This window comes from Caloenas nicobarica, chromosome 12 (assembly GCF_036013445.1).
Source record: "Caloenas nicobarica isolate bCalNic1 chromosome 12, bCalNic1.hap1, whole genome shotgun sequence".
NCBI classification, from domain to species: domain Eukaryota; kingdom Metazoa; phylum Chordata; class Aves; order Columbiformes; family Columbidae; genus Caloenas; species Caloenas nicobarica.
In genome coordinates, this window is record NC_088256.1 from 20,075,602 (window position 1) to 20,097,417 (window position 21,816).

The 21,816-nt window shown below is 51.9% G+C and overlaps 4 protein-coding genes across 10 annotated transcripts in view; 2 read left to right on the forward strand and 2 right to left on the reverse strand.

Annotated features, from left to right (window-relative positions):
* The first annotated feature begins 887 nt into the window (after positions 1-887).
* BTK (Bruton tyrosine kinase) lies at positions 888-9,555 on the forward strand. The gene is made up of 18 exons (XM_065643026.1): positions 888-1,070; positions 1,236-1,334; positions 1,596-1,661; positions 2,227-2,308; positions 3,850-3,978; positions 4,085-4,152; positions 4,676-4,857; positions 5,176-5,238; positions 5,502-5,556; positions 5,856-5,938; positions 6,047-6,174; positions 6,313-6,387; positions 6,722-6,893; positions 7,168-7,384; positions 8,043-8,107; positions 8,566-8,684; positions 8,817-8,974; positions 9,293-9,555. Exons 1-18 carry the CDS (start codon positions 930-932, stop codon positions 9,362-9,364), a joined length of 1,974 nt encoding a protein of 657 aa, XP_065499098.1. The 5' UTR covers positions 888-929; the 3' UTR covers positions 9,365-9,555.
* Positions 9,556-9,687: 132 nt separating this feature from the next.
* On the forward strand, positions 9,688-11,041 carry TIMM8A (translocase of inner mitochondrial membrane 8A). Its single transcript, XM_065643347.1, has 2 exons — positions 9,688-9,885; positions 10,265-11,041. Exons 1-2 carry the CDS (start codon positions 9,763-9,765, stop codon positions 10,424-10,426), a joined length of 285 nt encoding a protein of 94 aa, XP_065499419.1. The 5' UTR covers positions 9,688-9,762; the 3' UTR covers positions 10,427-11,041.
* Positions 11,042-11,393: 352 nt separating this feature from the next.
* Positions 11,394-16,168, reverse strand: LOC135993321 (magnesium transporter NIPA2-like). The gene is given in 6 exon segments (XM_065643092.1): positions 11,394-11,669; positions 12,393-12,661; positions 12,664-12,909; positions 14,254-14,414; positions 14,504-14,646; positions 16,142-16,168. Coding segments are annotated over 6 exon segments (1,122 nt in total).
* A 3,289-nt stretch (positions 16,169-19,457) lies between these two features.
* The window catches only part of ACSL4 (acyl-CoA synthetase long chain family member 4), a 60,242-nt gene continuing 57,883 nt past the window's right edge, over positions 19,458-21,816 (reverse strand). For all 7 annotated transcript variants that reach the window (XM_065643057.1, XM_065643056.1, XM_065643059.1 and 4 more), the window contains one exon: positions 19,458-20,530. In XM_065643057.1, the coding sequence (XP_065499129.1) occupies positions 20,373-20,530 (158 nt within the window). In that variant the 3' untranslated portion in view covers positions 19,458-20,372. The remainder of the gene's footprint in view (positions 20,531-21,816) is intronic.

Below are 21,816 nucleotides of genomic sequence, written 5' to 3' on the forward strand. Positions count from 1 at the left end.
ATTGTCTGGGTGCAGCATGGAGGGGCACAGGGCCAATTGAGGGGCTGCTCCAAGAGATGGGCCAGCAGGGATTTCCATCCTCGGGAAGACAGGGCAGCAGCGGGATGTGGGGCTCTCATCTGAGCCCTTTCCTGCCCAAACTGTCCCTGGAGAGGCTCAAGAGGAGAAATTTGCTGGGGAGAGCTTCGCTGGGGAGGGCTGGGGGAGGATTTAACCCCTCTGGTTGCAGCCTTGCTCACGGGGGCAGAAAGGGAGTTCAGCATCGTCCCAGCACTCCGGCAGGCTCCATGGGTGTAGAGGGGAAGGATGACTTCAGGGCTGCTCCATGTTCATGCGGGGCCAGGACCTACCCACAACTTTTTAGGGACTGGTGTCCTGCAGCCATCCTTTGCACGCTGCCAACTCAGCGTGTCCCTGTCACAAAGCGCCTGCGATGGGGCAGGAGGAAACAACCCACACACACAAACACACGCACCATGTTGAAGGGGAGGAGGGAGCCTGCTGGGTGTCGCTGCTCCAGCACTACGCTCCTCCCCGGGACTATGCTTCTCATAGCCTCCCTGGCTCCTGCTCTCTCCAGCAGTCTGTGTCTGTCTGTCCATCTGCACACTCACCGGGACCCTCCAGCATCTGGGTGGAGCTGAAGCTGTCAGGGTGGTGGCTTGGTCTGCAGTCTGGTGTCAGAGAGGGGACGGGAGAGGGAGAGGTCGCATCACAAATAGCCCACGCTGACCTGCCCGCACAACTCTGCAGCTGATTTCCCCCGAGGGGGTCCCAGCACCCCCTGGCTGCCCCTCAGGCAGGGGGCAGAGTGCACCTGAGAGAGGTCCAGCACTGGGACAGTTTTTGGCTGAACAAGCACCGTGTCAGTGTTGTCTCGCCCGCAGCAACCCAGCGAGCACGGCGCAGAGAAGGCCAGAGGGACCGACATGGCCAGCGTCATCCTGGAGAGCATCTTCTTGAAGCGCTCGCAGCAGAAGAAGAAAACGTCTCCCCTCAACTTCAAGAAGCGGCTGTTCCTGTTGACGGAGAGCAAGCTGTCCTACTACGAGTATGACTTTGAGCGGGGGGTGAGTTGGTGGCCACAGGGGCTGTGGCATGGCAGTGTCCATGGGTCACCAGCTGTCCCTCGCCAGCACCCAGCCCAAGGGGCAGCTGGATGGGGACAGTGCTTGGCCTGAGTCTCCCTGGGTCTCCTCCTTGGCGACTGTTCTAACCAACCCCATCTCTTGCAGCGCCGGGGCAGTAAGAAGGGCTCAGTGGACATCGAGAAGATCACCTGTGTGGAGACAGTGGTGCCTGAAAACAACCCTCCCCCCGAGCGGCAGGTCCCGGTGAGGAAGGTCTTGGGGTCCCTGCTTGTGCCCTCTGTCCCCTCGCTGGGGAAGCAGGGACAGTTCCCCTGCCCTGGGGTGGTGGGAGTGGGGACAGCCCTGCTTGGCATGGGGGCTCTGCACCCACAGCCTGCATCATACCAGGGTCCAGCTTGATGCAGGGCAGGGGAGCAGGGGGACACCAAATGCTATGGGTCCCTGGGGAGATGCCAGTAGCCAAGCAGCAGGATGCCAGCATCTGTCTCTGCCTCTCTGTTCCAGAGGAAAGGAGAGGATTACAACATGGAGCAGATCTCAATCATCGAACGGTTCCCCTACCCCTTCCAGGTGAGTCCTCACTACACCCCGTTTGCTGGTCTGCTCTGCCTGGGTGCAGGGTGCTGGGAGGGGACGCCACAGGGACCTGGGACAAAACACGGTATCACTGCCCCAGTGCCAGGTATCACTCAGCCATTTGGGGACACCTTGCTGCTGTCCACGCTGCATGGGGCAAGCAGGTGAGCCTCTGGGAGCCCTGAGGAACTGCGCAGCTCTATTTAAGGGGCTGCTTAGATGGAAATCTGCTTCTGAGCTCTGTCCCGCTCCTTTTGGTCCCCTGGCCGAAGCTGGAGGGCTGCTGGCTGCCCACTCAGCCCCTAACCCAGCTGCCTGCCCCTGCTGGCACCCGGCACAGCCCCCCACATACCGAAAGTCAGAGAAGGAAGTGGAAAGTCTCTGGGGAGGGGTCTTATTTATAACCTCTCCGTCACGGTCCTGCGAGCACCATGCGGTGCCAGCACACGCTGGCATCGCTTGTGCTCTGCACCAGCTGCTCAGGGTGGCCACAAGCCTCAGCTCTCCCATCCTCCCCGGGAGCCCCCCGGCCAGGGCTCTGAGGTGTGTGGTCCTGCAGGTGGTATATGACGAAGGGCCCCTGTATGTCTTCTCCCCGACGGAGGAGTTGCGCAAACGCTGGATCCATCAGCTGAAGAGCGGTGAGTTTGGGGGCTCTGCAGCTCCCTCAGAAAGCAAACATGAGCAATCGGCTGTGCGTGTGGCTATGACCCAGAGCACTGGGTTTCCGGGGGCTCACTATCTCATGGTTACGTTATCCCATTTCTACAGAAGAGCGGGTGCTGATCAGAAACTTCTCCTGTGACAAGTGCACTTGTAAAGCCATGCTCCTACATGCATCCTTCTTGTGACACCAGCCGCCCCTGCCCAGGGGAGGTGGTCACTCACCTCTGTCACCTTCTGACTTCTGCAGCACTGCAGCCACCTCAGCTGAGGCTTCTTGCCCTCTCACAACCCTGCTCCAAATTAGCTCAAGCAGGCTCAAAAGTTATTGAGGGCAAGAGGAAATAGCAGACGTGGCCACGCAGCTGTACTGGTGCGCAAGGCAAGGGCAGAGCCCCCAGTGCTTTAGGAAATGTACACGAAAAGCCTGCTGTAAGCCAGGGAGCATCTCTCCCAACCCACCTGGAGCTAACGCTCAGCTGTGTGGGTGCTGAGAGCGTGTTGCAGCAGCACTGCGCAGAGGTGCTGCGGTACTTGCAGTCGGCCAAAATCTGCTGGAGCTGCCCATACGTGTCTCTTGGTGCATGTATATCTTTCTGCGGCTTTGTGCTGGTGGGGTGAGATTAGCTGCTCATATTGACACAGGGAAGTTTGCCTGAGCGAAGCGGAAGCAGAGCGGGCTGATAACGGGGAAGTTGGTTATTTCACGAGAGCCCCGCTGCTCTACCCTGGCGGGCAGCCAGCCCTCACCCCACTTCCCTGCTACTGGAGAGGAGTTGCTGTGGCAGCTGAAGCGGGTGGAAAATCCTCAGGGGAAAGGGGAGAGAAAATGCTGGCCTCTTGCTGCCGGCATGCCCTCATCCTGCTTCACCAGCAAAGGGGCTCTTGGCAGCCCGCGGAGCTGCTGTGGGCCAGCACTGTGCTGCAGGGGTGTTCTGGCACATCCCGTTGTCCCTTAGCTTGGGGACAAGTACGAGGAAGCTGGTCAGTGCCCGCCTGGCAAGGGAACTGTGTCCCAGCAAGGGAACTCTCTGAGCAGGCAGGGGATGGTAGCGGTGCCCTGCTCTCCCCACGGACAAGCCAGCACAGCACTGGCCTCCCTCCCCACTTCTATAAAAAGGGTTTGAAAGAGCTGTGAACTGTGGGCCTCAGCAGCCTGGGGGATGCTGGATGTTTCGGCTGGCAGGAGGGCTGGTCACAGAAGGACCTGGCCCTCCGAGCGTGTTTGTGTCCCTTTGCAGAGCTGCTGAAGAACTTCGATCAAATAAGAAAGGCCTGGCCCTCCCCGAACCAGGGGGGGTTGGTAGCACAGGGTTTGCATAGCCACAGCACCGAAACACGAGCCATGAGCTGAGGGAAACCCGAGCACCAGGGCCACATGTGACTGTGTATCAGTAGCACAGCAGAGGGTGAAGTGATTTAATGGGGCTGATCATCTGCATTCAGGGAGCAGAGAGCTCTACACAGCGGGCTGGGGAAATAGCTCTTGGTCACACACATCTCCCTTCCTCTGCCACAGTGATCCGGTACAACAGTGACCTGGTACAGAAGTATCACCCCTGCTTCTGGATCGACGGACAGTATCTGTGCTGCTCTCAGACAGCCAAGAACGCCATGGGCTGCAAGATCCTGGAGAGCAGGAACGGCAGTAAGACACTGGGCACCCTCCCCTTGCCCTGTCCCCAGCTCCTTGTGACCACTGCAGCGTGATGCCAGGGATTTCTTCTCACCTTAGGCTTCTTTCTGTTCTGAAGGTTTAAAAGCTGGACGGTCACATCGCAAGACAAAGAAGCCTCTTCCCCCTACTCCCGAGGAGGACCAGGTAGGGGCCAACGTCAGCATGTGGGTTTGCTCCAAGGTATTTTAAGGAAAGGTCCACCTGGGAAAAGGCAACACGTTCAATGACTGACAGGATGTTGCTCAGAGATGTACAGGCCAGGGCTCTGCTCTGTAGAGGAGTGTCAAGATGGTGGCTTAAGGGAGAAGGAACTTGAACCAGTGAACAGAGCCCAAAGGCCTGGAGGAAAGTCAAACAATCTCACTCCTGAGGTTCCCCAGGGGAAGCTGGGAGGATAGAGATGCCCTGATATAGAATGGAGGAGTCACAGGTTAAGCCAAAAGGCAGAGAGAAAACACTTATATTTTGTGAGGGTGGGTCTCCAAGGAGGAAAGGTTGCAATAAAAAGCGTGGGGTGGGGGATTGGTCTCCTGGTGGACATACATGTGGGAGCTGAGATGGCCTGGCCTGAGCCCACTGCCCTGCCAGGCCTGGGGAGGGTCTCACCTGGGAAACAGTGTGTCTGCCAGCCTCACCGTGTCCCACGCTCTCCCACCCTTGGGGGAAGATGGTGATGAAGCCCCTGCCCCCTGAGCGAGCCCCCAGCACAGCAGGCGAGATGAAGAAGGTGGTGGCCCTCTACGACTACCAGCCGATGAACGCGCAGGACCTGCAGCTGCAGAAGGGCGAGGAGTACTTCATCCTGGAGGAAAGCCACCTGCCCTGGTGGAAAGCCCGTGACAAGAACGGGTAAGAGCTCCCACTGCCCACGGCATTCGCCCCACAGTGGTGTCCTCTCCTGGTGCCATGGCACTGGTGGGCAAACACACCTCTTCGGCATGGCAGGGCTGAGGAAGGCTGCCTGCCTGGGGGCTCCTGCCTGGGATGGCACACGAGGAGGGTGAGGAGGACTGAAGCAGGCTGTGGTATCAGTCCTCCTCAAGCAGAAACCCAAATGAGTTTGCACCAAGCTTTTTGAGCCCATTTCTACTCAGCCTTCTGGGACAGGAACCTGCTTTCCCCTTGGCTTCCTCCATCAGTGTGTGACCAGCCTCTTATCTCCTGCAGGAGGGAAGGATACATCCCCAGCAACTACGTCACTGAAACCAGCAATTCCCTGGAGATCTTTGAGTGAGTAAAAGAAGGTGCAGGGACGTGGCAAATTCCACTTGGTTGGAGACTTTTTGCATTGAGTTCTGTTAACCTACACAGCCTGCAAACCCAGCCTGAATGGGTCAGTCTCCCTCTTGCACACCCTTCAAGAGCCTCCAGCCTCACGACAGCCATCCCTGCCCTGCTCCCTGCACCGCCTGTCCTAGCTGGGCCAGGGTCAGACCCGGCTGGGGACAGCGGTGGCTGCAGTGAGCTCCCTGACGGCTGTGTCCCTGTTCCAGGTGGTACTCGAAGAACATCACTCGGAGCCAAGCGGAGCAACTGCTGAAACAGGAGGCAAGTGTTGACTCCTGAGGCTGAGTCCTTTCTACACATCAGCCCTCTATGTGCTGCTGTCACACTGTGTCCAGCATGGGACCAACCCTGGCTTGTGCTTGGAGGGGAGTGTCACCTCAACAGCCCCAGGAACCATCTCTATCCCAATGTGACCTCCTCCCGGCAGCCACTTCAGGAGGTGGCCCCCCAAGCAGGGACTGGCAGTAGGACTACTCTGACCTAACACACCATCTCCAGCCATGATTTTCATTCACTTTAAGTCTTGCCTGTGACAGTCTCCTCTCCCCTTTCTGTTCTAGGGGAAGGAAGGGGGCTTCATTGTCCGAGACTCCACCAGCAAGACAGGGAAATACACTGTCTCTGTCTATGCCAAGTCCTCTGTGTAAGTGGATCTAAGAACAGCTTGGTCCTACCTCAGAGGGCACCTCCAGGCACCCCTCACCTTCTGCCTGTCTCCCCATGCTGCTGACCCCATGTACTGTCTCTCCAGAGACCCCCAAGGCATGATCCGCCATTACGTTGTATGCTGCACCCCCCAGAATCAGTATTACCTGGCAGAAAAGCACCTGTTCAACACCATCCCGGAGCTCATCACGTACCATCAGCACAACTCTGCCGGTCAGTGTGTGGGGGACGGAGCGAGGCCAGCAGTGTCTGTATTGACACAACAGCATCCTCACCTTTCTGTGCTGAAGGCAGGAGGTTTTGTGTTCCCTGCTGGAATGTGGTGTGGCGATCTACCTTTTTGTGTTTCAGGGCTCATATCCCGATTGAAGTATCCCGTATCTCAACATCGGAAAAATGCTCCTTCAACAGCTGGCCTGGGCTACGGTAAGCTGGCCTGGGCTACCTCACAGTTGCAGGGCCCATCTCTCCAGGGCTGGGATCCTGGCTGTCCTGTGGCAAGCACAGCTCACAGCCTTCCCAGGAATCACTTCCCAACACTCACTGGCCCTCTGGTGACAGTACTGACCAAGAGGTGCCACAAGCTACTTTGTTCCCCATGCTCTGGAGGAACAGGTCTCAGATTTTGTGGATTTGTTGGGATGGTTTTCCAGGCAGCACGTGCTTGTGAGTTCTTCTTGGGCTTGCTAGATCAGACGATGGGGAGCACCCTGCAGGGAGGTCACCTGCACCCACATTACACTCGCACTCTCTGTCCTAGGGTCATGGGAGATTGACCCGAAGGATCTGACCTTCCTGAAGGAGCTGGGGACGGGGCAGTTCGGCGTGGTGAAGTACGGGAAGTGGAGAGGCCAGTACGATGTTGCTATCAAGATGATCAGGGAGGGCTCCATGTCTGAGGATGAGTTTATCGACGAAGCCAAAGTCATGATGTAAGTGGTGCGCGGGCTGCAGGTCACTGCTGGATACACCTTGCCGGAATGGCTGTGCTCCTGGGTGGCGTGAAGGGAACAGTCTCAGGCACCCACACACTCTGCAAAAATGCATCTGAGAATCTACTGCCTTTGTGCTGATTCCCCCATGAGCTTTTCCACCATTAGTTGGGCCAGGAGCACCTTCCCTTCCCAAACTCTCTTTATTCACAGATGCTTTTCTGCTGCTTGGCCTTCTAGATGCTCAGAATTGCCCTTCTTGTCCCCAACACAGGAACCTCTCTCATGAGAAGCTGGTGCAGCTCTATGGGGTCTGCACCAGGCAGCGTCCTATCTTCATTATCACTGAGTACATGGCCAACGGCTGCCTCCTGAACTTCCTGAGGGAAACTCGGCGGCGGTTCCAACCTGCTGAGCTGCTGGAGATGTGCAAGGATGTCTGTGAAGCTATGGAGTACCTGGAATCCAAGCAGTTCCTGCACCGAGACCTGGTAGGGCTGTGGCTGAAAGACACATCTCCAGCTCAGCAACAGTCACAGCATGTCCTAGACAGAGTCCAGCTAGTTCACCAACACGAGGAGAGGCAGCTCTGCAGCCTTCTCTGCAGAACATCCCTCCAAGCTTCCCTGCCCACCTGAGCATGGGTGGGATGCTCTGAAGTCACGGCTCTGCAGTGAGTTAGCAGAGATTGCAGAAAGGGCAGGCGCAGGTTGTTTTCCAGGGCACAGGAAGTCCACATGTGTTTCGGGCAGGGTTTGTGTCAGGCAGCGCAGGCACCGTCGCTGGCTCAGACGTGACAAGGGACCTCTTGACACCCATGAAAAGCTGCGCCTGCAGCTTGTCAGGCCTTGGGCTGGCATTGCCAGCTCACAGTCCTGCTCAGTGCCGTTTCTGATCTCGTACTGGTGCTGCTCTGTTCAGACTAAATCCCGCCAGGGAAGTCCCCCTCCATAGATAAACAGGTTGCCTGGAGGCCTCTCTCTCTGTCTTTGCTGAGGACTTTGTAGTTTGCCCCAATCCAGGTGAACCTGCAAGACAAAGTGAGGCAAAGTGTTAAGCAGGTGGGATGAGATGAAATTCCAGATGGTACAAGCAGATGGGAGTGGCAGGAGCAAGTAGGAGTGACTGCCTCAATCTCTCCATCCACAGGCTGCTCGCAACTGTTTGGTGAATGACCAAGGAATTGTGAAAGTATCAGATTTTGGCCTTTCCAGGTCTGGTAGATATGCGTGTGTCATCTTCTGTCCCAATCCCCCATTTCTTCCTCCAGTCTCTTCTGCACTTTAGCCTTTCTCCCTACTGTACTCCAGCCCTGCTCTTCCTCCGTCTTCTGTGTTTCTGCTTCATCTACCTGGCTCAACCTTCTGCCTCTCCACTTTCCACCATCCCTTTCTTACTGCACCCATCCCTTTCATCCCCTCTTTGCCTCTCCTGGCTGCAGGTTTCTCTCCACATCCCGTTTTTGCTGTGTTTCTGCGTCACCCTATCCCTTCCCCAATCTTGACTAACATATACTTGATTGCAAAGTGACATTTCTACCTGTTGAAACCCATGCCGAGCGCAACCTCTGGTAACTCTGAGAGGTGTCAATTTCTTTGGGGCTGGGTCAGTCGCAGGGACGAATGAAATGTGAAATCAGAGACAGGCACCCTGATCCATTTATCTGCTGCAGGTACGTTCTAGATGACGAATATACAAGCTCCATGGGGTCAAAGTTTCCAGTGCGGTGGTCTCCCCCTGAAGTGCTTCTGTACAGCAAGTTCAGCAGCAAGTCTGACGTCTGGGCTTTTGGTAAGAGCATGGTGTTAATGACTCGGAGGCTGGGAAGAGCGGGTGCCCTGACAACAGTGAGTACCTCTGCAAACCAGCTTCAGGCACAGGTGCTCCCACGCCACGAGCCGTCCCTGCCATTTCCTCCAACAGGCGTTCTGATGTGGGAGGTTTACTCTCTGGGAAAGATGCCTTACGAGAGGTTTAATAACAGCGAGACAACAGAGCATGTCATCCAAGGCCTGCGGCTGTACCGGCCGCAGCAGGCGTCGGAGCGGGTCTATGCCATCATGTACAGCTGCTGGCATGAGGTGGGTTCCCCTGGCCCTCGACAAGTTCCCCTGGCCCTCGGTGGGTTCCCCTGGCTCACGGTGAGTTCCCCTGGCCCTCGGTGGGTTCCCCTGGCTCACGGTGAGTTCCCCTGGCCCTCGGTGGGTTCCCCTGGCTCACGGTGAGTTCCCCTGGCCCTCGGTGGGTTCCCCTGGCTCACGGTGAGTTCCCCTGGCCCTCGGTGGGTTCCCCTGGCCCTCGGTGATCACCGCCGGCTGCCGTGCCGGGGCTGACCCGGCTCCGGCTCCGCGGGGCGGCCGGCAGGCTCGGGCACAGCTCCCCCTTCTCTCGCACGGCAGAAGGCCGAGGAGCGCCCCAGCTTCACCGCACTGCTGGGCAGCATCCTGGACATCACGGACGAGGAGCCCTGAGCCCTGCCCGGTGCTGCTGGCGGGTACCACGGGGCTGGTGCTGCCCCAGCGCCGGGACGGCCCTGCGCACCGGTCGGTGCCTCGGCACCGCTGTCACGGACACGGCCCCGGCCACCTCTGGGCGAGCAGCCGCCTGAAGGCCCCTCACAGCCAAGGACAGAGGCGGGGACCCTGAGGGCCCCGGTGCCGGCTGGCCCCGCAGGCGGCGGCGCGCCGGACCCGAGCGCAATAAACGGTTCTGCAGCCCGAGGCGTCCGTTGCTCCTCCCCGCCGGCAGGGGGCGCGCTGGCGGGCGGGCGAGCATGCGCGGTTGCGCGCGGAAGGGGCGGGCGCGGCGCGGCACGTGAAGGTCGTGGCGCGGAGGTGCCGGTGGGACCGGGACCGGGACCGGGACCGGGATGGACGCGGCGTCCGGCGCCGGGCTGGGCGGCGCTGACCCGCAGCTCCAGCGCTTCATCGAGGTGGAGACGCAGAAGCAGCGGTTCCAGCAGCTGGTGCACCAGATGACCGAGCTCTGCTGGGTACGGGCGGGCGGCGGGGCCGGGCCGGGCCGGGCCACCGGGGCGCGGGGGCGGGTGCGCAGCAGCGGGGCAGGCGGGAAGCCGGGCCGGGCCGCCGCGCTGACCCTTGTCCCCAGGCGGGAGGAGGGAGATGGGGACAAAATGGACCCGCCGTGGGAGCAGCCCCAGCCCCGCTGAGCCCGGGGGGACGGCAGACCCCGGGGAGCGGGACGGGAAGAGCCCCGGGGCGGGGCGGGGGAAGCTACATGCACCCGGGAGGATGCGGTTCCCGAGGGGCCGGTGTGCCCGAGGGTGGGGAAGCCCACGAGGGACGACCCTGGTGCGCGGGGGGGTCGGGACGCGGTGCCCCCGGGACCAACGGCCCCCCCGCTGTGTGCAGGAGAAGTGCATGGACAAGCCGGGGCCGAAGCTGGACAGCCGGGCTGAGACGTGCTTCATGAACTGCGTGGAGCGCTTCATCGACACCAGCCAGTTCATCCTGAACCGGCTGGAGCAGACGCAGAAGTCCAAGTCGTCCTTCTCGGAGAGCCTGTCCGACTGAGCGGGACCCGCGCCCCGGGGGACGCCAGCCAGCCCCCCGCCAGGCCGGGCCCTCCGCCGCCCGAACGAGCCGGGATCAGCTCTGCGGTTTAGGATTTATTAAAATGCCAGTCTTGGGGAAGTTGCAGCCAGATGAGAGCCCACGACAGAGCCACGGTTGCTCCTCCTGGGGGTGATGCGCTGCCCTCGGCCCCACAGGTCAGCAGCCGTCGTTGTGCTGGGACTCCGGGGCTACCAGTGCTATGCAGAGAGCATTTGGAACGCGCCTGCTCGGCTGAATGGAGGCTCGTGCCGGGGTGCTCCTACCGCCGATGCAAACCTCAGCTCTGGGCGAGGCCTGTGACCGGTGCTGCACAAAACAAAGCCTCCCGGGGAGCGGCTAGCGAGCCCTGCAGGCACCGGCACTGCGCAGTCTAGTAAAGGTACCCGTGGTGCGAAGAGATTGCTGGGCACACGGATCATCCCAGGCGGTGTCACTACTGGAAAATACTTTCAGGCTTCCGTAGGTATATGGTCAAATGACAAATTTTTTCAAATTGCAGCACAACTCTGTCAATACTGACTTGCTCCATTAACTGCTTTCCCTGGTCAATGTAATAAATAGTAACTGGGTCAATTTTTAACATGAGATTCTCCTTTGTTCAGGCAGATAACCACTGAGAACTGAAAATCTGGCCTTCTTGTCACTCCCCCTCCTACCCAGTGATCCTGTTTATTGCTAAATTAGTAGGGAGGGGACATAATTATCTTCTGGCTAGAAAGTCTGCTCTGAATTCTGATTCGTTGCTCAATTGATTTGATCCCATGAATCAAATTTGTTTCTGGGAGAGGCTGTGGCCTTTCCTCCTCTTCCCCAAAGGGTGAACAGCTCCTGCTGTCCTCTGAAGGAATAGTTCCTTCAGAGAAACCAAATGCAGGAAGTAAGTAACCAGCTGCTTTGTAACCTCGTGTACCTCGACCTGTGGAGGTCACTGGAGGGAGACCTGTGGCTGTGTCTGCTGGCCCTCTGCCCCCAGGACGCAGAGAGGAGCTTCTAACTGGAGAAACCAGCGACCGATGTGCCCCCTGGAAGGGCGGCGCAGCGTTTCAGCAGCGTTTGTGTCCAGCGCGGCTCCGGGAAGCCTGGGCTGACGCTCTGGCAGCGGCTCGGAGCTCTGGTCCCGCAGTTCTGCGCGTGTCCGGTTGCCGTGGGTGGCTGGATGGGGCCTGTGAGTCCCCAGTGTGGGGGGCTTGTGGCCAGCAGCCTGCTGGGAACAAATCCAGGGCGTGTTAAACAGAGCTACGCAGATAGAAACCCATGTAAGTGAGGACACAGCTGTCTAGTAATCTTTCAGAAACTTAGCTCGATAGCTGAGGACTCCTAGGCCTGTTCCCACAGGCAGCGATTCCCTGTCCCGTCCCTATCTTGAGCTTCCCTCAGGTATCCGCACGGTTCTTCCTGCCCCTATAATCCTTCACGCCTCTCAGCGCTGGCCCAGCTCTCAGTACAGATGTGTCACTAGCCACTGGTAATGCAACGAATCGGTTTTTAATACAATACAGTAAGCAGGTGCTTCCTCAACCTGCACAGCAAACACTGTGTGAAGTGCTTGGTCCCTCTGTAAGAGCCACAGAAGCACGTGGCAGCACCACTGAAGTTTTCCAGGTTTGGCTGTATCCTGTTCTTGGATGTGCAACTGTAAATAAATTCTAGCAGAGTGAGCAAAACAAGTACTTGACAGAGGAATTTTTGAATTAATATTCTGGGTGTGTCATCTTTAAAGCCAGACATCCATCTCCTCTCCATGTAACCTTAGCACCACGTTAGATTATTTTGTAACTGTTAGTCTTCTAAGTATATTTTTAAAAAAATGCTGTGAGGCCTGTCCCAACGCCTGGTCTTCACATTCGGTAAGGGTTAGCACCACGTTAGTGCTGCAGCCTCTGCGTCCTGACGAAGGCTCGTCAATTCAACAATGCAGCGGCACCAGATGCCAGGAACTGGGCAGTTCCCAGCGCTCCGCTGCCAGGGACAGCAGCCTCCTGCGGCAGTGAGCGGCCACACATCTGCCTGGGGCAGGTAGGCGGCAACTGCCGGACACGATGGTGAGGAAGCCACCGATGGTGTTGTCCAGCACCATGTGCTGCCACTCCTTGAAGAGAACGGCAGAGCACATCGTGACTGCTGGGGTGAACAGCACGTAGTAAATGGGTGTGACCGCAGGTGTGTTGAAGATGTCCAAGGCTTCGTTCAGATCTGGACGCTGATGCAGATCACCAGGCACACGAGGAGCACCCAGCCCAGTGGTTCTTTCAGGACTGGCTTCCCAGAAAAGAGTTCTTTCAGAGCAATCCCCAAGCCTTTTACACAGGACGCTGAAAGCGAGCTGATGGTGGAGCAGACCAAAACATAAACCAGGACATTGCTCTGTCCATAACGTGGTTCGGCCACAAAGATGAGCAGAAGGGAGCTCACCAGGACACACACAGCGAATACAATGAATCCTCAGGGAAAGCAGAATTAAAGAGCTATATCAGAGAACAACAGCACCAGTGACATGTAACTGTACAGCAATTAGAGATGGAGGACAGGCGGGTAACTGCCCATTCAGTCTTTTTAGCTTCCACCTGTAGGGACTGGGGTTGGGAAGCAGAGTTGGTCTCCAGGCTGAGTAAAACTGCAGAGACAAGAGCAGCTCCTTCCAGCGCTGGTCACCGCACAGCAGCTCCTTCCAGCGCTGGTGGCCGCACAGCAGCTCCTTCCAGCGCTGGTCACAGCACAGCAGCTCCTTCCAGCGCTGGTGGCCGCACCGCCCCACGAGTCAGCCTGTCGGGATACAGCTGCCTGTGCTGGAGCGGGTAGGAGCACAGCTGGGTCCTACAGCACTAGTGGAGGTGGGGGGCTCGCTGACCGGGAAGATAAGGGAGTACACGGGATGCCCAGGAGGGTGGCAGAAGGCTCAGGAAGCTCTAGCTGAACTCTGCAGGCTGTGGTGGGATAAAGAGGAAAGTGCCACATCACAGGAGCGCGAGGCGCTGCCAGAGCGCTCCCTCTAATGAGCAGCAGCGTCTACCCGTTGCTCCGCTTTGTTCTCCCCATGCTTCCTTCATCTCCTGTGGCTTATTCTGCCGTTCACGCTATTGCCCAAATCATGTCCTTGCAACTTAATTCATCCTCTAAAATAAATATCAGGACTACTTGATCTCGAATCACTCATTCACCTCGGCCTGAAGTTCCTCCTGTCTTCCCCAGCCACCGCTGCACCCTCGTGTGCAGGGATTTGCTCGCCCGTCCCGGCACTGCCCCAGCCCAGCCCCTTCTGCTGGCACCTGCAGCTGATTCCCGTGCACTTCACCTTTTGCATCTATACCTCACAGGCCATACAAAAAAAGGCACACGTGGTAACTTGACGTCCCAAGTTCTCAACCTTGCTTTAGCACAAACCCACTGACGTGGGAGCATCACCCAGACCCCCTCTCTGCGAAGCGGGATTCCCATCTGCTTTTTTCATCTTGGGTCAAGAGGACTTGACGCTCTCAAAAAGCCATTCTGAAGCTGACATGTCCCCCTGTGTTTTGAGCTAGCTAATCAGGTGTAAATCCTCCAAGCACATGTATGAAACGCTGTTTGACTGACAGCAATCTTTCACATTTAGCGCGTGGAAATCCCACCACAGAAGGCAACACACAAGCTCTCCTCGACACAGGAATGTTTCCTCCACTGGTGCACAGAACAAGAAACAGCTCAATTACCCTTTAGTTCAGTCCTCCCGATCCAGCCAAGTTGTATCCTAGCTGCTACTGTCATTTCCAAGCCTGAAGTTGACAAGACCCATTTTATTTAAGTACCTGGATCTTTCAGCTTCTCTGCTATTGACTCCAGGCTGGAAACGACTTCTTCCTGCGGAGCATGGATCGCCATCACCGTGGAACCCAGGATACTGAGGATGCAGCCCATCTTCCCATGAATATTCAGCTCCTCATTCAGGAAGGTGGAAGACAGAACTGCACTGAAAGATATTAAAAAAAAAAAAACCACAAAAAACAAACAACCCCCCCCCAAAACCAACCAAACCAATTAGCCCAAGTGATGGAGTACCTGAGGGAAAAGATCGAGGAAGGCAGAGCAACTGCTTTCACCACTAAGAGGTGGTAGATGACATAAGGGTCACCGGCATCGTGGGGACAAACCCGCAGCAGGTCGATGCAGAACGCCCCGGGCAGGCTCGCCGAGCAGGTTTGCTGTCGAGTGGCGCAGAACACGGAAAGGCGAGGAAGTGTTGCAAGGAAAGGTGGTGGGACACAGGAGCTTGAGGAGCAGCAGCTGTGGTGGTCAAACACCCAGGGGCAGAGTTAATTGGAGTAATTAAAGCAAGTGGTAATTAGCTGAAGAGGATCCATTATTTAAGCAGAAAGGCCTGAATGGTAGGAGGCTGGTTTCAGGGCTGTTCTGAATATATCTGTGCTGGAAAAGGACTGAGGCTGCAGCAGACAGGTAAGTTATCTTAGCATCTCTCTATCATCTCTCTATCTCTATCATCTCCTCTCTATATCATCTATCATCTCCTCTCTATATCATCTATCATCTCCTCTCTATATCATCTATCATCTCCTCTCTATATCTATCATCTCCTCTCTATATCTATCATCTCCTCTCTATATCATCATCTCTCTAATCTCTATATATGTGCCCCCCCAGCTCTGTCCCCATAGTTATGGGGTTTTGAAACCATACGAGTGCTCTGAGGACATCAGATTTTCCCTGGCTTGTTTATCGTCATCACGCTTACAGGCGAGAGTGGCAGTTGCACGTTACAGATTCACAATCTCTCCAGCATTTAGAGTAATTTTCACATTGTGCGGTTCCTTTGCCTGTTTCTCGGATGTGGCCGGGCTGATCACTGGGTTCCATCCCATTTTCCTCTGGCTGCTTTCAGGGAAAAGGATGTATTTTAACAGCAGAAGGAGCGCCCATCTGGGAGGGTGCGTTGGTGTGGTATTGACTGGGGCTGTTCTGTGTAAGCAGCAGCAGGTGAGAGTGCTGTCCTGGGTTAGTTTTGAAAGAACGACAGCTGGTTTTCTTGTAATGCTTCTCTTTGAGTCATTAAGCTGCAATTCATTATTATTTCTCCACCAGCAAACGATAACTGTGAAACTCTCTGGTTTAGGGATAGTTACAGTCTCCACTCTCTGCCCGGCATCAGTGGAACGTGCAGGCTATAGGTGCAAGTGAGAGATGGCTGCTTGCTCGCTAAAACGTGTTTCTGTTGTGCGTGGGTGGGCTTTTTCTCAGTCCTTTCACAAAACCATGTCTCATAAGCAAAGTTTTTGGCTCAAGTATGTTACCAGCATCTTGCCTTTTAATTATCTATGGGTGACCTATTGAAAATGTCTTTGTACACAACAGATATAAAATCCAAAATACAATAGACGGCAGTTTTTCCCACAGTTAGAAGGGCTGAATATCCATTTAGAATCTCAAGAGAGCCAATAAACAGAGTCTGATAAGAGTGTGTTTTCCACACAATGCCAGGGTTTAATTTGCCTTTGTGCAGTGTGGTTTTTGTTGGCGTGAACAATTTTTTGGGCATCTTTCCTCTGAAAGGAAGGACTCTGCTTGTCATTAAATGCTTGAAGTGGGCTGTATGTGGGTTAAAACAGAGTCGGACTGACTCGTTAGGAGTTCAGCTTGGGTTGTGGGGTAGCATATTTTTGCTTAGGAAGTCACTGTCACTACCTGGCCATTTCCAGTGCTCACAGCCATGGCATCAGTTGTGGTGCTGCCAGTGTTCAGAACAGAGATTCAGGTTGTAAAAATAACAAGGAAAAAAACCCCAAAAGGTGAGAGTTACACCATCGTGTAAGAGGCAAATATGTTCTGGAACGCAGTGAAGTTCTAGGCTTTGGGAGGTAATTACTGTACAGGGCGGGTGGGGCAAGAATTGCATTTTGAACACAGGGACTGAGTGACCCTTGTTTTTATAATATTTAATCAGGGTCATTTAACAAGCTCATTGGGAAAGGTCGGGTTTGCTCAGACTGAAAAGACAGAAAGTAAAGTAGGGCAGACAGCTACAGAGAAGAGTGATCTGCATCTTCACTCCCAGGGAGCATCAGCAGTAATAAGCTGATTTATACCCAACAGGAAAGGTTTGGGGTAGATACCACGTTGTTTAAAACAAATACAAACCCCAGCAACACCTCCCAGGGCTGGGACTTAAGTGCTGGAATGATGTGTGGACTTGCTACCCAAAGCCATAGTTGGGCTGGTTTCAGTCTTAATTTGGCTCAGCAGAAGCCTGTTGGAAATTCAATGCTTTCTAATAAAGAACTGCTAAATTATTTTCCCCACCGCTTCTTTATCTGTGTTTTTAAAAAGTAAAACTTCTGTCTTTTTGCTTCAGCATTTTAATGATAACGAGATTATGTCTTGGAGTGATAGGTGTTTGTGTTCTGGGTCTGGATTTTCCGAAATACTGGGGATAGCACAGATGTGGTGTCACTCTTCTCAAATGGAGGACGGGTGAGGGTAAACGCAGAAATGAGCGTGTGGAACAAAGACACAGAGACTTCTGGCATCTCTCTTAATGTTCATAATTAACGAGGTTATTGGTGTTTTCGTGATGGGAGAACAAGTGAAAAATACAACAGGGTTGGTTGGTTTTTGCTTTAAAAGCACAGATGAGGAGTGGGATCAGACACTGCGCAGAGCTGTTTGTCTGATCTATTTAGCAGTGGTCTAATGTCAAGACTACACTCTTCCAATTAAAGACAGTTTGGGACAAATTAGCTGTGATAATCAGCTTCCTTAAAACACTTTGCCAATATAGAATGGATCTGATTTACTTCAAAACACATCTCTCACCAATGAAGGCGTAGCAAGATTCTAGATTTTACAGCTCCCAGTAGCAAAGCCATAGTGCAACCCCCCCCGCATTGCTGCAGAACTCATTCCAATTAAATTATGTGAAAATGACAGGCCAACAACAAACGTGCATTTAGTACTGTCAGCCCTATTCCTCTACAGCTGATAAAATCCTATCGTGCTTAAAAAAAAAAAAAAAAGGAAAAAAATCAATAATTTACTTTGCAGCAGCACCAATTTAACTGGAAATGTGTTTTGTTTATAAATCCAGGGAAGGTCACGTTACTGTAGAATTCCACGTAGGCAGTGATGGAAAGTTTTACTGCTTGTATTCTTTAAATTGCCTTTGTGGCATCTTATACAAAAGAAGCACAAGATTTGTAATTTTAAAATTTCTAATGTTTACATTTTAGCCTCCAAAATACTTTGTTTTCAACATCTGCAGCACGTACGAGTTGCTGCTGCTTTTGAGAAGTTCTCCGGTATGAGACAATGTGAGACGCTGAACAGGGACTAGAGACAACTTGTGCAGTAAATAAAGATCCTTCAGGACACAAACTTGTTGAACCATTTAAATTGTATTCCACTTTTGAAATGTTAAATGTTGTGTATGTGCATATATTTATCGAAAATAGCAATCCTCAGTCAACCAAGACACAGAAGACAGCTGCAGTCTAGATAAAATACGTTTCATATAAATACATTCATGGTTTAAAAAAAAAAAATCATACAACCTGCTGACAGACTCAAGTAACTTTCTAACACGTATTTAACTTTTGTGATGTTAACAGGCTGACTAAAGGCTATTTAATAGTGAAAAGGGAAAAACTGGTAATGTGGCTCCAGGACTGAGTCAGGGTTGGTTGGTTGGACTTTGCTGTCGGCTCCTGTTTACAGGTCTGTAATAGGATCCCGTCTACACAGACTTGGAGCTGAACTTCCAGGACAACTGCAAACTTTTTCAAAGTTGCAATTGATGGGAAATATTTCCTGTTGTCATAAAGCAAACAGTATGTGTCTCGAAAAATATAATTTTCTTTTTTAGAAAAGCTATTTCCTTGTTCCTTTTAGTGACTGTTGTAGTTCCATGCATAAATAGATACGCTCAGCTTCACAGAGCAGATTTGCTTTTTCCCTTTCCCTGGGGGTTCCTGGAGGATGAGCCGGTGGTGTGTTCGCGAGCAGCCACCGACAGATACGCGTAGGGAAGGCCGAAGCTGGTCCCGAGGAGAAGGGACCGTTTAGTTAATGAGTACATAGCCACAGTTTGTTTTTGCCAAAACCTGTTTGAACTGGAAAAAAAGAAAAATACACATATACGCGATAAAAGCAAAACTTGCCCTGAAACAGCAAGCCAGTGTGCTCAGGAGAAGCATTGTACAAAATCTTTTACTTTCTGTACAGTGACAACACCAGATATTTTTTTCTTTTTAACCATCATATACACAACACAAATATTATGAATAGAAATCTATAAATACTTTAAAATGAATCTGTAATATATAGCAGTTGAGGGCCACAGCTGTACAAAGCGTAAGCAACATATATAAAACAATTAAGAAAGTGCAAAGTAGAACAGTATCGAGAGCCTCCACTTCTTACAGCATTTATGGTTCAAGTGTGAAGAGCGAGCAGGGATGCAGGAGCTCAGTTACAATTCAAAAGAAGACACAGTACAGGAGTCTGCACACAAAATGATGAACTGTTATTAAATTATATCTTCCTGCTTCTTCAGATCTGTGACTTCCAGTTAATAAGAGAACATTTTGTAATGAATTTCTGCAAAGAGTGATTTGTCCCTTTTTACAGGTTCCATGAAATGAAGATTCCCTGGCCACAGAGTACTTTTTTGTAGGTGAAACAGGACTACATGGGGAAACTACTGTTGCTTTCTGGTTGCCTTGTTATGCTTACCATCTTTAAAAGGTGAACAGAAATACCTTTCCATAAAGTTGAATACAGACATTTAGACCCCGGTCCTCTAAATTACATACAAGTAACCTGTACCATCACTCACATGGATGTGAAGGTCCAGAGGATCAGTGCCTTAAAAACGAAACAACCAAACATCCCTCAAAAAAACCAACAACCACCAACAAAAAAACTCTCCAAAAAACAACCACCACACCAAACGCTCCCCCTGCCCGCCCCCCCCCCCCCCAAAAAACCAACCCAAAACCCACCCAAACAACCACAAAGAAAAACCAAACGAAACAAAACAAAAAGCCAAAACTCCTTTGAGTTGCAAATCTTGGAGACAACTGCCCATCACTGTCACTGCTGTTTGCCAGTGGAGATGCAAGTTTTGCATTTTCAGGTGATGATTTTGCAGCAGTGCAAGTCTTTCATTTCTTTTATGCCGCGTGTCCTAGTGGAAAGGTCCGCTTGAATTAAAATACAGTGGCAAGCAAAAACATATTGGGTGAGTCGGAAGCTGAAATAGTTAATTCACTCTTGAATGAAATTCCAAATAACTTGTTTTTAGAAAGCTTTTCAGTTCACCTTTACTTCAGTTAAGTGTACTTTATACTCTTTTTTAGGCACTGGAAATATTCAAGACACTAACTGATGTGCAGAAGGATCCATCCATCCTCAAGCAGAGCATTATTAGTGATCTCTAGCAAGTTCTTGACTAATGTTGTTTTTATTTTTAAATGGGGAAGGGTAGACTTTAAAAACTCTGTTTTTCCCCTCTTGCTAAGTATCTTACTGTGACAGAAGAATCATCACAGTTACATGGATTTTTTTTCTTTGAAATACAGGCCGGATTTCAGAATGAATTAAAGAGAAGTTGCGAGCAGTCTGAATATGCTAGAGAAACAATAATATTATTATTACCTGGTGTACTGCTCCACATAATGACGTCTGTCTCAAAACTGGAGATGATCACATGAGACTCCATGAAGACCATCAGTGTATAATCAGCTAATAAATACGAATTTGGAGTCTAAGATAGTCCCCGTTGTACTCAATAGATAGTATGGAAACACTCATCTATTTGGTATATTTTCTGCATGTGTGAGATCTATAGTATACAGAGACATATGCATCATTGAGGCATGAGAAGGAACATCTGCACAACTGTCTGGTCAACATAACTTGTTTATTTGCCTCCATACATTCGTTCGATGTCGTTGAGGTAATGGTTTTTCAGTTCTTTCCTTTTCAGCTTGAAAGCATCTGTTACTAACCCAGTCTCTGGGGTCCACGGTTCAGGGCTTAACCGTACTTTGATGGGTATTTCAAACCTTTCTAATTTCACTGCAGGGACAAGAAGACACAAAAGCATGACTACGGTTACATAGCTAAATAAAATACTAATTCATGCCACCTAAAAATCTAAGGTGAGGATGCTGTAGCTTGTATAATATGGTGTCCTACTTAATGAAGTAACCTTACAGAAGGGCCACGAGCAAATTTAATCTTGTACCAACGTTGAGTGCTGGTTAGTATAAAAATATTCTGATAATGCACCATACTTACAGCTTGTATTGGATGCGACAGCGTAAAATCTAAAACTTGCAACAAATGAGTGTGTAGCCTGAGATCTGAGAGTACTGCCACAAGAGGATACACTGAAATGTAGAGTTGTATCTTTGGCACAGGCTTGTAGTAACAACTAGATTAACTCAGACTAGTTGGATGTGCTTCATATTTAAATTATAATGAAGTACTTCTACATTTTCCGTGGTTAAATGATCCTTTCCCAAATTTTTCCCTCCTTAGAGTTTGTATAGAGTTAAAAATAAAGGGACTTCCCTATATTTTTGTTACACTAGTCACTTTTTTCCCCCTTTTCCAGGGGCATTAGGAACAGGGCAGGGAGCTGCTGCATGTGTGCAACGCTTGATGGACTTTGCTGTCAGCTCCTGTTTACAGGTCTGTAATAGGATCCCGTCTACACAGACTTGGAGCTGAATTTCCAGGACAACTGCAAACTGGTCTGGTAATGTACTGTTTCATCTTTAGATAGATGTCTGCTCAGGATGGTGTGTCATGTTCTGCTAAAAGTGAGAATGATCTCTTTAAAATAGTTTTAGAACTAATTTGTTTTAAATTTTTTTCCATCTCAATGGTAGATTACTATCTAGCAGATAAAGAATTTGTAAGCAAAGCTTTTTGAATAAACAAAGCTATATGGGTAGTAATTTACCTAGTGCATGATTAAAAAAAACCCCACGGATTAAAACGTTTAAACCCAAGTCTGAGACCTATGGGTTGACTCTTTTTTTTTTTTTAAGGCAATAGTAAGACTTAATAGCATCTTTCATTGTTGTTTTATGTTTCACGAGGCAGATTCTCCTCTCTAAAACTTGAGAGGCAGTGCTTAGTGTCTGCTTAAGTCCAGTTTTACTCCTTCAGCGTATGAGGTGCCAAATGCGCTAGAGACTTTTTTCTCCGGGTAGTTTGTTAATTTTTTGGCCCCATGAAGGACTAAGGAGGCTTCTCATCATTCAGTACCACAGCAAGGAATTGAAGCCATTACAACCACAAGGATCCTGGCTGCTCAAGGCTGTGGGGGACAAAGCTCCATGGAGAAAAAAGCT